The following is a 15,221-nucleotide window of genomic DNA, read 5'->3' as shown; positions in this document are numbered from 1 at the left end:
CAAACAACAGTGGACCCAACACACATCCCCGAGGTACCCCTCTAGTCACTGACCTACAACCTGACAAACATCCATCCACCATTTCTCTCTGACATTTCCCATACAGCCACTTTTTAATCCATCTTGCTATTCCTTACTAACCTCTTCTTAACCAACCTTATTTCCTTATTGAACCTTGTCAAAGGCCTTACTGAAGTTCACCACTTTAACCTCATCAATTTTTCCTAATAACCTCTTTTTAAGAAAAAAAATCAAGATTAGTCAAATATCACAATCACAAATCCATGCTAATTCTTCCTAATCCTACCCTATTTATCCAAATTCCTATAATATTGTCTTCAGTATCCTTTCCATTATTTCCCACCACTGATATCAAACAACGTTCTTGTTAAAACTCTACTCTTCTTTGTCCTCCTGTTCACTTACCTCAGGGCTATTATCTATCGTACCTGTGGGACAGCCCTCATGTAATTATTGAAATGGTACTAGGTATATCAACCTTCTAAACGAACATCGGTCGGTGATTTAGAAAACTCATATAAACACCTTGTCTTCAGGTGTAAAGGGTCCTTCCTCCTGGTCCTTCTCCGACAGTTTTTACTTTACCTGTTCATAAATATCATATTGTAACGGATATAGCTTGGACCCAATAGCAGCACAGAATCAGGCAGGTATAGTTGGTAATGAACTTTATTACGAAACTGTAACACAGAGTAGTAACACAGGAATGGGTACACCGTACTCACACAGAGGCTCAAGATTGAGCGAGGGTTCTGAAGAGGGGCAGGCAGGAGACGTAGTCGGGGTAGCGGAAAGTCCGGTAACCAGGAGATCCAACACACGATGCAAACAAACCAACGAGGGACAGACGAAAGGGGAGTCGAAGCCAGGCAGGAAGTCGAGAAGTCACTGGAGAGTCTTGCATGAATGCTGAGAACAATCTGGCACTATGTGAATGGTGAGGAGAGTCTATATACTGGGTTAATTGGTGATCAGAGGCAACTGAGTGCAACAGGTGAGGAGAGTTGGGCTGATGAGAGGGGAGTGGCAGGCAGGCAGGTGAGGAGAAGGAGGGACCGGTGGAAAAGTACTGGGAGGTGAAGTGGATGAGAATGAGGAGAGGGCAGACTGTGACAGAACCCCCCCCCCCCCTCAAGGGACGGCTCCTGACGTCCCAAAAAAAAAAAAAAACACAATAAAGAAAATAAACCCAATCCCACGCAGAGTTGGGTGGGAGGAGGGACCCCGGAGGAGGGCTAATATTCGTCCGAGACGTACATGTCCGCATCCTCCTCCATGGCATCAGAGGAAAGCTCCGTCTCATCGTCACTGGGTGCCTCAGACGGAAGAGGGGACAGAGTCTCAGGGGCGGCGACCCCTCTAGGAGTGGCGGACTTGGACGGCTGGTCGGGAGGACGCCGGTGAAACTCCCTGATGAGGGAGGCGTCCAGGATGTGTCGAGCAGGGACCCAGGACCTCTCCTCTGGACCGTAACCCTCCCAATCGACAAGGTATTGGAGACCCCTCCCGCGACGGCGGGAGCGCAGGAGGCGGTGCACCGTAAAGGCGGGGCCTCCGTCGATGAGACAAGGAGGTGGAGGAGGAGGGACTGCAGGGACCAGGGAGCTCTCCCGGACTGGCTTTACTCTGGACACGTGGAACGTAGGATGGACCCGCATGGAACGAGGCAACTTGAGCCACACAGCCGCTGGGTTGATGACCTTCTGGATCTCAAAGGGACCGATGAACTTGGGTGCCAACTTCTTGGACTCCACCCTCAAGGGAAGGTCCCGGGTCAACAGCCACACCTTCTGGCCCGCGAGGTAGGTGGGGGCCTGGGTGCGGTGACGGTTGGCAGCTGTGGCATAACGGTCCACGGAGCGGAGAAGAGCCGCCCTGGCTTGGGTCCACGTCCTGCGGCAGCGACGAATGAAGGCCCGGACGGACGGGCAGGAAATCTCTTTCTCCAGCGCCGGGAACAGTGGAGGCTGGAACCCGTAGGCACACTGGAAAGGGGAGAGCCCAGTGGCCGAGCTTGCCAGGGTGTTGTGGGCGTACTCCACCCACAACAACTGCTGGGACCAGGAGGAGGGATGCTTGGACACCATACACCACAGCGCCGTCTCCATCTCCTGATTCTTCTTTTCAGTTTGGCCGTTGGACTGGGGATGAAATCCGGACGTCAGACTCACGGTGGCCCCCACCAGCATGCAGAACTCCCTCCAGAACACAGAGGCAAACTGGGGTCCCCGTTCGGAGACCACATCGATGGGGAGACCATGGAGCCTGAAGACGTGGAGTAACATGAGCTCGGCAGTTTCCTTGGCTGACGGAAGCTTGGGCAGGGGCACGAAGTGAGCCATCTGACTAAATCTATCGACCATGGTCAGGATGGTGGTGTGACCACTGGATGAGGGCAGGCCGGTAACGAATTCCAGGGAGATGTGGGACCATGGGCGATGGGGTACAGGCAGTGGAAGCAGATGACCCGCAGGAGCTTGGTGTGAGACCTTGTGCTGGTTGCAAACGGGACAGACGTTGACAAACTCCCGAGTGTCCTCCTCCAGCGATGCCCACCAGAACCTCCATAGCACCATCTCCTTGGTCCGCTGAATGCCTGGATGACAGGTGAGTCGAGAGCTGTGGGCCCACTGAAGGACGTCGGACCGCAGGGCAGAAACCACAAACAGGCGATCAAGAGGGCATGCGCTGGTTCCCGGCTGGTTCTCCAAGGCCGCCTTGACCTTCTCCTCCACTTCCCAGGTGAGGGAGGCAACCCTGTGCGAGGACGAGAGGATGGTCTTGGGGCCAGAGGCAGGCTCCTCCATCACCAAGAACTGTCGAGAGAGGGCATCGGGCTTCACGTTGCGGGACCCAGGTCGGTAGGAGAGGGAGAAGTTGAAGCGGGTGAGGAAGAGAGACCAGCGGGCCTGACGAGAGTTGAGCCTCTTGGCTGACTGGAGGTATTCAAGGTTCTTGTGGTCAGTCCAAACCAAGAAAGGCTGCTCGGTTCCCTCCAGCCAGTGACGTCATTCCTCCAACGCCAACTTAACCGCCAACAGTTCCCGGTTGCCAATGTCATAATTCCTCTCAGCAGGGGTCAGGCGTCGGGAGAAGAAGGCGCATGGATGGAGCTTCTGGTCCCCGGCAGCCCGCTGGGACAGAACAGCTCCCACCCCCACGTCGGAGGCGTCCACCTCCACCACGAACTGTCTCTCTGAGTCCGGAACTTGGAGGATGGGGGTCGATGTAAACCGTGTCTTGAGTGTCTGAAAAGCTTCGTCGGCCGCCGCAGACCACCGGAATGGAACCTTGGAGGAGGTGAGTGCCGTGAGGGGTGCGGCCACAGTACTGTAGCCACGGATGAACCGTCGGTAAAAATTGGCGAACCCCAGGAACCTTTGGAGCTGCTTGCGGGAGTCAGGAACAGGCCAGGTGGTGACAGCAGAGACCTGGGCGGGGTCCATCTTGATGTTCCCTTGGCCAACAATGTATCCTAGGAAGGAGACTGACGGGGAGTGAAACTCGCACTTCTCAGTTTTAACGAAGAGCGAGTTCTCCAGGAGCCGATGTAGAGCTGCCTGGACGTGGTGTACGTGTTCCTCCTTGGTCCGTGAAAAGATGAGGATGTCATCAAGATAGACGAACACGTACTTGTTCAACATGTTCCTGAGAACGTCATTGACCAAAGCCTGGAAGACGGCCGGGGCGTTGGTGAGGCCAAAGGGCATCACCAGGTATTCATAATGTCCCGTGGGAGTATTGAAGGCGGTCTTCCACTCATCTCCCTCTTTGATGCGGACCAAGTGGTAGGCGTTGCGTAGATCCAACTTCGAAAAGATGGTGGCCCCCTCCAGGAGCTCGAAAGCAGAGGAGATGAGTGGGAGAGGGTAGCAATTATTCACCGTGATGCCGTTGAGCCCCCGGTAATCTATGCAGGGACGCAGAGATTTGTCCTTCTTCTCCACGAAGAAGAACCCAGCCCCAGCAGGAGACGAGGAGGGACGGATGAGACCAGCAGCCAATGAGTCGTTTATGTATTTCTCCATGGCGCCTCTCTCAGGGGCGGACAGGGAGAAAAGGCGACCCCTAGGAGGAGCGGAACCAGGCAGGAGGTCTATGGCGCAGTCATAGGGCCGATGAGGAGGAAGGGAGGTGGCCCTAGACTTGCTAAAAACCTCCCCAAAGTCATGGTACTCGGCTGGGACCCCCGTCAGATTTGGAGCAGAACTGGAGCAGGTGGCCGGTTGAGGAGCTGAGGCTTGCTTCAGGCACACGTGGTGGCAGGAAGGGCTCCAACCCAAGATGACCCCCGTCCTCCAGTCGATGTTGGGGTTGTGTCGCCGAAGCCAGGGGTAACCCAGGATGAGGGGAAGACGGGGAGACTGCAGGATGTGGAACTGGATGGTCTCATGGTGATTACCAGACAGGAGCATGCGCACTGGGACCGTCTGGTGAGAAACAGTCCCCAGGAGATGGCCGTCGAGGGTGTTGGCGGGAACAGGTTTAGGCAGGAGAACACAACTGATGCCTAGCTGGCGGGCTAGTTCCATGTCCATAAGATTAATGTCACAACCAGAGTCTATGAAGGTGGCGAGGGTGTGAGAACCATCAGACAACAGCAGACGGCATGACAAAGAGGGCGTCGGGCAGAGGAAAGTTCAGAGGTACGACTCACCAGTAATTCCTCCGCTACTGGTGAGTCTGGCCTTTTACTGGACACTTGGAGATGTAATGACCCTGTCGCCTCTCCCGACGTCTCGCCAGGATGCGTCGGTCCAGACAGGTCGTTAGCTCGATAAGCCCATCCAGAGAAGAAGGAAGGTCGTGGGACACCAACTCATCCTTGATATAGTCATTCAAGCCCAGCAAGAAAGCGTCACACTGGGCCGGGGCGTTCCAATCACTCTGACGAGCCCTGGTGCGAAAGTCGATGGTGAAGTCAGCGACGCCCTGGTTCCCCTGGCTCAACCCCAGCAGACCTCCCGCAGCATCCGGACCCATCGAGACCTCACCGAACACCTTGCGAAGCTCCACGGCGAAGGCCTGGAAAGAGGAGCAAGCCAGCGTGCGTCGCTCCCATTCAGCCGTTCCCCACAGCCAAGCTCTGCCAGTCAGGTGATTAATGGTAAACGCCACTCTCGCCGTTTCCTGGGCGAAGGTGTAGGGCAAAGAGAATGGAACAGTTCGTGATGACTGGGTTGCAGCCCTCCAGGTCTCCAGCGTAGCGCTCCGGGGTTCCCACCCGGGGCTCAGGTGATGGTCCTGGCAGACCGGGAGCTGGTGCTGTCGGAGCCGGAGGCGAAGCATGGGGTGTAGCCTGGGCGAGGGTGGTCGTCAGCTGTTGGACCTGGGTGGCTAGTGCAAACTGCTTGCTCTTGGTTTGACACAGCCTGTCGAACCTCGGAGTTGGAGGCAGTGAGCATAGCTTTGTGCTGCAGGAGCGTGGGCTCAATCCTCTCGAAGCGGTTTGACGGAGACGTTGTGTGCGCTGAGTCCATTGTTGGCCAGATTGTACTGTAACGGATATAGCTTGGACCCAACAGCAGCACAGAATCAGGCAGGTATAGTTGGTAATGAACTTTATTACGAAACTGTAACACAGGGTAGTAACACAGGAATGGGTACACCGTACTCACACAGAGGCTCAGGATTGAGCGAGGGTTCTGAAGAGGGGCAGGCAGGAGACGTAGTCGGGGTAGCGGAAAGTCCGGTAACCAGGAGATCCAACACACGATGCAAACAAACCAACGAGGGACAGAGGAAAGGAGAGTCGAAGCCAGGCAGGAAGTCGGGAAATCGCTGGAGAGTCTTGCATGAATGCTGTGAACAATCTGGCACTGTGTGAACGGTGAGGAGAGTCTATATACTGGGTTAATTGGTGATCAGAGGCAACTGAGTGCAACAGGTGAGGAGAGTTGGGCTGATGAGAGGGGAGTGGCTGGCAGGCAGGCAGGTGAGGAGAAGGAGGGACCGGTGGAAAAGTACTGGGAGGTGAAGTGGATGAGAATGAGGAGAGGGCAGACTGTGACACATATATCATAATTAACTGTTGTATATCATAATTAACTGTTTCATATACTTTTTAAATGTTTAACTGTTCCAAACTCGGTCCCTTGTAGGGACTTCTCCATTGTGCCACCTGCTGGTTAGTTTGCATGCAACATTTCTTCAGTGCCAATGGCAGAGCATTACACAAATCTTATTTATTTTAACCTTCAATGTTCCATTTATTCTTTTCATCAAATGAAAACAATCCGTTGTCAAAGCTGATTTCTGTAGGTCTACCAAACCTCTTAATTACCTTATTCATCATAAACGACACTACAGTGCTCATACCTAAAATTGTGTTCTGATTTACCCCAGATATTTCTTCCAGATGCTGTTCCGGCTGCTTTGTCTGCATTTTAATTTAACTTCTTTGACATGTACTTTTTCCCGTTTTACCATACAATTTCAACATATTCCAATCTAGTCTGAACTATATCCTCCCTTTCCCAAGGTCATCATCCGCTGTCTTATATTCTGAAGTATTTCTCTCTCTCTCTCTCTTCACTTGTGGAACAAACCAACAAATTGTCCACATCATCAAATACTTTCTAAGGGTATACCTTCCAACTCTGCCTTTATCATCTAATTAAAAAATCCTACAATACAATACAATACAATACAATACAATACAATACCTTTTATTTGTCATTCGAACCTCACACGAGGTTCAAATGAAATTTGGTTTCTGCAGCCATACAAGAAAAGAACCAAGACACACACCAACACAATTTACACAAACATTCATCACAGTGAGTCTCCTCCTCACTGTGAGGAAGGCAAAGTCTTGTCTCTCCCCTGCTCTCCATTCCTCTCCCAAAGTCGAGGTCAAAGCCTCATCCTAGCCTTTCTTGGCATCCTCCTTTAAATCCCTTTCTCTCTCTTGGGGACCCCAGTCCTGTTAGGACTTATATCCAGATTAATTTCATTCCTGATAGGACTTTTAGAGGTTCGAAGTTCCCCAAGACATGTATTATTGGCGTGTAATTCTCCGGCCCCGCTTGGTTCCGTCATAGGACTCACTTGTGTCAGTTCATCACTTATTTCAGTCTTTTCAACCAGGTCCTTTGTTCATTGACATCGACCGCAGAGACCAACTGTTTGCTGAATCGGGGGTTGGAAATAAATGACAATCCCACCACCTCCTTCAATTCTGCTTGACTTTAAGAAGAATGACTTCCACCACAATAGTTCATAATATAATGTTCATCAACTGGTTGCCTTCTATTTCTTGTTCATTTTCAACTGTCCACCTTTTCAGCTGGTTTTCCAGATAGGCTACATTATTTGCCTTTCCTTGTGTATTTCCCCTTTGTTCCTTGGGGTTCACCTTAAGTGGGTAACATTGTTTGAGGGCCTGCCATACCCTCGGTCATGACGGCATCCAACCAGCAGATGGCGCTGTGGCCGGTAGTCAGGCTGCAGTGACGGCTGCTGACCTGACGGTGGTGCAATTGCCGGTAAGTTTATGAGCGGTGGCCATGTTTGTAGTCTTATGCCGCCCGGCTGTAAAAGTTTATATCATCCATCTTTATCTGCCACTTAGTGGTTCCCATCACATTTACCAATGGTGCCTTCAAATCTTCCATGGCCAATAATCGTCCCACGTTCCCCTCCTCCAAAGCCCTAATCCATTTCCTCCCCATCAGAGATATAGGGTAAGGTATCTTTATCTATTTATTTATTTATTTGTTTATTTATTATTATTTTTATTTTTATTTTTTTTAGCCCTCTCAGTTTATGGGTGCCCCAAGGGATAATCTGTGTCATCCTGTCATCTCCTACTTCTGTTTCTCTGTCTCTCTCTCTCTTTCTGTGTCTCTGTCTCTCTCTCTGTGTCTGTCTCTCTCTCTCTCTCTCTCTCTATCTCTCTCTCTCTCTCTCTGTGTTTCTGTGTCTGTATCTCTCTCTCTGTGTGTCTGTCTCTCTCTCTCTCTCTGTATTTCTGTGTCTGTATCTCTGTGTGTGTGTGTGTCTCTCTCTCTCTTTATGTTTCTGTGTCTGTATGTGTGTCTGGGTGTCTGTGTGCGTGTGTGAGTGTGTGTGTGTGTGTGAGTGTGTGTGTGTGCGTGCGTGCGTGCGTGCGTGCGTGTGTGTGTGTGTGTGTGTGTGTGCGTGTGTGTCTGTGTGTGTGTGTGTGTGTGTGTGTGTGTCTCTCTCTCTCTTTCTGTGTTTCTCAACTTGAATGTCTACCATAAAACAACAAACCATAAAAGCTGGTCATGTTTCATCAATTAACTTATTTCCAATTATTTCAATCCATATTCACCATTATTTTAAATGTCCAATTCCTAGCACTAGGAATTAACTTTACTGACAAGAAATCTAAAAGAACATCAAGAAAAGATTAAAAGAAAATCAAAAGCTGATTTTTACAACTTCCCTTTTTCAGGTTACGAGGATACAAAGAGTTAATTTTGCAGCTTGTTCGTAATCCCCCACGGCTTACATAGAAACATAGCAGCATAGAAAATAGGTGCAGGAGTAGGCCATTCGGCCCTTCGAGCCTGCACCGCCATTCAATATGATCATGGCTGATATCCAACTCAGTATCCTGTACCTGCCTTCTCTCCATACCCCCTGATCCCTTTAGCCACAAGGGCCACATCTAACTCCCTCTTGCTTGCAGTATATCCAACCACAGTGGAAATTCCCGCCCCCACCACGGGGGGGCGTCTGTGTTCAATTTTACAACTTGCTCATTCCAACATTTCTCTTTTATTCCAAACCGTTTTTTTACACACAAATCACATTCGTTCCATTCTTACTTCAAATAGATTATTCAATTTATTACTGCCTGCAACATAATCTTTACTAGTTGTTTTTCCCTTCTGTGAAAAGGAATTGATCTAACTGTTCATGTCAGACATAAAGGATCTTCAAGGAGGCTTTTTCATCTCCTTCCTGAAGTTCCTGACTTCGGTACTGGTTAAGGGGACATTAACAAACCCCCTTCCCCCTTGGGGTCCTCTCCTAGGTACCTCCCTCAGGGGTCTAATTTTTACCGACCTTCTTTCTCTTTCCCTTCCGACCTTTTGACTCCCCGTCCTGGTGACCGGGTGATCTTCGTCCACCCCGGCCCCTGTCTTCTCTCTTCCCTGGGTATTTTGGCCCCCTGCGGCTCTGCATTTGCCCCAATGGACTATGGTGGCCGGGTGTTCTTCGTCCACCCCGGCCCCTGTCTTCTCTCTTCCCTGGGTATTTTGGCCCCCTGCGGCTCTGCATTTGCCCCAACGGACTATTGGGCATAATACGGGGATTTGGCTTACAGCCTTTCCTCTCCCTTTTTCATCATACCTGCCTTGCCCGTACAGACCCCTGAATCCTTCAGGGCAGTAACCACAAGGTCTTACCTCAATCGCCCAGGAAGTACTTGATTAGTCATTTTTTCCTACCTGGGTTCTGTGCACAGGAATTGCTCGATTGATTTCTCGCGATTTCCAACTACTCCCACTTGTTATCACTTGTTTCTCAAGTCTCTGTGTGGTCCGGATACTACTACTCAAACAGCTGACGGAAAGCAAGGAGTCTGAGACTGCTGAACTCAGTGGGGTGCACCTTCCCTTTGTCCGTCTACTCCTGTCAGCTGGCCGGAGTATTTGATACCGGACACCGAGCCCCCAAAGTTGTGAGATTCAAATTCACAAATGCTCAGAGACAAAGTCAGAGAAACAAGTTTATCTCATTTATTACATTTCTGCGCAGAAAAGGGTGTCTCTCCTCTATCGCCCTCTAGAGACACACCGAGGATGGAGATGCTTTCTATTTTTATACATTTCATTTTACTATTGTCACACCCTCATCCCTCCCCTTTGGGCTTCTTCCAATCAGAACACTAAAGTTTACATTCCAACGAGAACGTCTCGGAACGTCTCCTGGCGTCAAGGTTACCTCCTATTACATGCATCGCATGTGCATTTAAATTAAGCATCTTGTCATAGTGGGCGTGAGTTCATATTCATGTAATCTCATTATGCATGCATAGTTGTTCTTAACCCCTCGCCCTTCTGAACTCTGCCCTACTTCTCTTAAAACTCCTACTGAAGTATTTCTATTTGCTACTTTTTTATCTAGAATTTCTCTCTGTTCTGTATATCGTTACTTTCTATTCTACTAGCAGTCTGGCTTCTGCTGACATCTTATTTCTTTCAAAGTTATATTTCAGAGTTCTAGTATAAATCAACCATCTCTATTAACCCTTTTCTCACAGGTTGGACAGGCCAGATGCAGGAAGATTGTTCCCGATGTTGGGGAAGTCCAGAACAAGGGGTCACATTTTAAGGATAAGGGGGAAATCTTTTAGGACCGAGATGAGAAAAACATTTTTCACACAGAGAGTGGTGAATCTCTGGAATTCTCTGCCACAGAAGGTAGTACCCCTACCCCACTCTACTTTCCCTCCCAAATCTCTCCAGTTTCCTCCTCCTCCTCTCCCCTCCCTCCCCTCTTCTCACCCTCCCCTCTCCCCACCCCGTCTCCCTCTCCCCCCTCCCCCCACCTGTGTGTTTGGGGGATGGTCAGTGTGAGTGTAATGCCACATCCCCCCCCCCACAAACGCGCGTTGGGAAAACAGACCCAACGGGTCTGCACTTGGTCTAGTTATTATTTAAAAGTGTGTGGCTGCCGGCGTCCGGCATCCGTCCAGCGTCCGTCCGGCTGCCTGCCTTTCTTCCTTTTGATTAGTTGCATCGTGTGATCTCACATTGCCCAATGTTCACATATGTCTAATCGGAATGGATTCATTTACATATGCCTTTGCAGGAGCCCCAGCCCCTGGTGAACGTTCCATTGTGTGATGTCACAATGCCCAATGTTCACATATGTCCAATCAGAATGGATTCATTTACATATGCCTTTGCAGGAGCCCCAGCCCCTGGTGAACGGTCGATTGTGTGATGTCACAATGCCCAATGTTCCCATATGTCCAATCGAAATGGATTCATTTACATATGCCTTTGCAGGAGCACTAGCACCTGGTGAACGTTCCATCGTGTGATGTCACAATGCCCAATGCTCAAAGACATTCTTGTCATAGAGGGTGTACAGAGAAGGTTCACCAGACTGATTCCTGGGATGTCAGGACTTTCATATGAAGAAAGACTGGATAGACTCGGCTTGTACTCGCTAGAATTTAGAAGATTGAGGGGGGATCTTATAGAAACTTTTTAAGTGGTTGGACAGGCTAGATGCAGGAAGATTGTTCCCGGTGTTGGGGAAGTCCAGAACAAGGGGTCACAGTTTAAGGATAAGGGGGAAATCTTTTAGGACCGAGAAGAGAAAAACATTTTTCACACAGAGAGTGGTGAATCTCTGGAATTCTCTGCAACAGAAGGTAGTACCCCTACCCTACTCTACTTTCCCTCCCAAATCTCTCCAGTTTCTCTCCAGTGAGTGTAATGCCGCAGCCCCCCCCCCCCCCACCCCACCCGACACAAACGCGCGTTGGGTAAACAGACCCAACGGGTCTGCACTTGGTCTAGTATAATTTAATTTCAGGCCATCCAAGTAAGATGAATCACATTTGTTTCAGAATGCTTCAATCTATAATAACTGAAAATGTCATTCAGTTCTCTTAATTTTTAAGAACGTTATGGGCTTTTATGTAAATTGACTGTCCTCGATCACAACTTTTGTGTTAAGTCAATGGAAAAGCAATAGGGAACTAGATGCTAATTTCCGAGTAAGAAAATGACCTGCGTTTAAAACTTTTTTTAATACTGAAGATATTGTGAGGAAAGAGTTAATAGACATGGTTGATTTAGACTAGGGATAGAAAAAAATATAACTTAGAAAGAAATAAGGTGTCAGCAGAAGCCAGACTGCTAGTAGAATAGAAAGTAACGATATAAAGAACAGAGAGAAATTCTAGATAAAAAGTAGCAATAGAAATACTTCAGTAGAAGTTTTAAGAAAAGTAAGGCAGAGTTGAAAAGGGCGAGGGGTTGAAAACAACTACGCATGCCTAATGAACTTGCATGAATATGTACACACACCTACTATGACAAGGTGCCTAATTTAAATGCACATGTAATGCATGATAGGGGAGGTGTCTTTGACGTTGGGTGGGCGTTCCCGGACGTTCTCGTGGGAATCAGGGCTTTATGTTATGATTGGAAGAAGCTCAATGGGGAGGGATGAGGATGTGATAATAATGAAATGAAATGTATAAAGATAGAAAGCATCTCCATCTTCGGTGTGCGTCTAGGGGACATCAGTGGAGAGTCACCTATTCTGCAGAATATGAAATTAATAAAAACACTTCTTTGCCTGAATTTGTCTCAAGAGCGTCTGTGATTTTAAATCTCACAATATGAAAGTGAATTAGAATCAAATTAAAGTTATTTTATCCTTTAGCTGATGGAATAAATTACAGGCTTGATTTTTTAAATCTCAAAATTTTGTAACTGGGTAGGGGTTGGTTTGGGTGGAAATGGATGATTTAACCAGTGAGTTGCAGAGGGAAAGGTCTCTGCAGAAAAGGGTGGAGTTGAGAAGATGTGGCTAGTGGTGGGATCCTGTTGTAGGTGGTGAAGACGCACACACAGTCATTTTATTATATGAAAACATAGCGATGGACACTGATAGTGTACTGAGTATTAACTGGAGATCCCACACACACACACACACGAGTCAGTCACAGACAAGATCTTTGTTGCTTTGATGCTCGTTTATTAAGCTGATGAAACTGCAATGTTACAGTTCAATCACAATCACTAGAAGCACAGAACACACTGTGAGCTTTCCAAACCTTGGTGTAACAAACAATGTGAAATCAAGAGGGTAATACAGAGAGAGACAGTAATAATTCCAATCAGCACAATCTAAATCAAGACAGGATCAGCCTCCACCACAGGGACTTTCCCACAGTCCGTGTCTGCCCGTCACCTCCACCCCCGCGCCCCTGGCACTTTCTTGTCTACATGTGTGTGTCAGAGAGATGGCACCAAATGCTCTGTACTGCTGCACCTTTTAACTGGGATGCCCAACTGTTCGAGACTCTTGTGTACTGACTTTGAAGACATTATCCTGTCAGGGAGATTGATGAGAAACTGGAAGAACACAGTGATTTGTCAATTTATCCAGATGTAAACAGCCCTTTATTCTAGAATCAACACCACTAAATCTACTGTTGATCTTGTGTCGAGAGGAAAGATCACAAAGCAAGGTCATATTTAGTTAGAGGTTGGAAGACCAACACATTCTAAATTGAACAATCATTATTGTCTTCAATAGCGACATCCCCCATTGCTGTAAATCCTGTTGATCCCCAGTCAATGATGTTCCCTCCATCACTGTAACACCCCTGACTGATCAACTCAATCTCATTGGGTTTTAGAACACGATCCCACATATTAACATCAGTTATCTCTCCGACAAACGACTGTCCTTTATCAAAACCTCCACCAACATTGTCTTGGTCCTGACCTATAATAAACAGACCAGCCCCTTTCACAACCCGACCCTTTCCACCAACCTTCCGTATACTGCGTCTCCCATTGACCCAGACTGTTATCTCACCCCCTTGAGACTCCCAGGTCACACAGATGTGTTTCAGTAAAGCATTCATTTCTGGGATGAAAAATGTAATTTGTAGGTCTCCCAATATCACCCAGAAATCTGTTGTATTTTGTAGCCATAACAGCATTTCATTATGGTGAGTGCTTGTTGCGTAGGAGAACAAAGCGTAATTGCGAGTCGTTTCAGAGGCTGCGTTGATGCAGACAGTGAAGGCGGTCAAACTGGAGAAATCAGATGCATCAAAACTGATGGCGCTGGTGTCTGTTGCGGTTGAGATTATCGCTGATTTTCCATGCAATTCTGTAAAATGTAAATACAACACATGTAAATACAACACATTTTAAGAGTTGGATACAAGAAACATGATTCAAGTTTATTCAAAAGGTACAAAATGTTGAAATAACTCAGAAGGTCAGGGAGCATATCAAAAATGTAAAAAAGTCCCTGGTGTGTTCAGGGTAGTGCTAATATGCAGAGATCTCTGGTCAGTGCGGACTCTGTGGGCTGAAGGGCCTGCTTCCGCACTGTATCTCTAAACAAAAGTGGAGACCTGCTGCCTCGGCACAGACTGGGAATGGAGGCCGGGCTCCTGCTGCCCTGCATGCTCCTCAGTCCCTCTATCCTCAGATGCACCATGACTGATGTTTGCACTCAGCAAATCCTCACATCAGAACAAGTACTAACCTGCACTGACAGATCCTGACAGGTAAATGCACAGCACAAGCACAATTGGAATGAAGAGCTTCATCCTGTCTCCGACCTGTTGAAACAAAGAATTTCCAATTCATTTAATTTTACTTGAATCTATTGAAAATAAGAACCAGCATCCAGCCCCGTGTTTCAGCAACACACAAGCAGCCCCTCTGGTACTCACTGTGTCCGTCTCCAACAAGCCGGTTTCACCACAGGTGGGTCGAATACTCTGGGCACAAACTGCTGCAATTTATATTCTGCTGAACCCAGTCATAGCCAATCGCAGGAAGGAACTGAGGGGGTGGAGCAAACTCTGCTGCCATTAATCTGCCGACATCAATCAGCATCAGATAATGAGATGGAGGGTGTGGTGCGCGGCACATTAATTCATCTTCCCGGGTGGTGATGAAGTTCACCTCTCCCACCTGATCACAGATAGTTTCCCTGCTCCATCTGGGAGCACATCCCAGCCTTTCCCTCCTACATTTGCCCCCTAGTTCCACTGTATCACCCCTGGGGTTAATCAGCAAGGATAGTCCAGGAGACCATCTCCTCCCTCCTGTCTCATGGACTTTGATCGGATCATCAGATGTCATACTCCTCCAGTGACAGGTCACGTTTGCAGAGACTAAGCTGACTGTCCCTAGTTAGCCCATACTGTTTCAAATGCGAGTACCTGAATGCCATTCCATACCTGAATTTTGATCAACTGGTCTTTAAATTATCCCACATGTCAGATACGGACTTACCCAACAACAACTGCTCTCATTTTACTCTCCCTAGCTCCTGCCTAATATCATAATTTGCCTCACTCCAATGTAATTCCTTCCTGCAAAGTTCAGCCTTGTCCCTATACAAAATAATGGTAAAACATATGGAGTTGTGAACACTACCCCCAAAATGCCTTTGCACTGTAACACCAGTCACCCTGCAACCTTACAAAAAGATGCAGAGGCTTTGCA

General features: G+C 48.3%; 1 protein-coding gene across 1 annotated transcript; it reads right to left on the bottom strand.

The window, feature by feature from the left end:
* Positions 1-12,704: 12,704 nt before the first annotated feature.
* On the bottom strand, positions 12,705-14,469 carry LOC116988640 (C-reactive protein-like). The gene is made up of 3 exons (XM_033045527.1): positions 14,441-14,469; positions 14,251-14,326; positions 12,705-13,866 (listed from the first exon to the last, which is right to left on the bottom strand). The coding sequence occupies exons 2-3, from the start codon at positions 14,312-14,314 to the stop codon at positions 13,250-13,252; spliced, it is 681 nt and encodes a 226-aa protein (XP_032901418.1). The 5' UTR covers positions 14,315-14,326; positions 14,441-14,469; the 3' UTR covers positions 12,705-13,249.
* Positions 14,470-15,221: the final 752 nt, after the last annotated feature.

The sequence above is a fragment of the Amblyraja radiata genome, chromosome 27 (assembly GCF_010909765.2).
Source record: "Amblyraja radiata isolate CabotCenter1 chromosome 27, sAmbRad1.1.pri, whole genome shotgun sequence".
Lineage (NCBI taxonomy): Eukaryota > Metazoa > Chordata > Chondrichthyes > Rajiformes > Rajidae > Amblyraja > Amblyraja radiata.
This window is presented reverse-complemented; position numbering and strand designations above follow the sequence as displayed.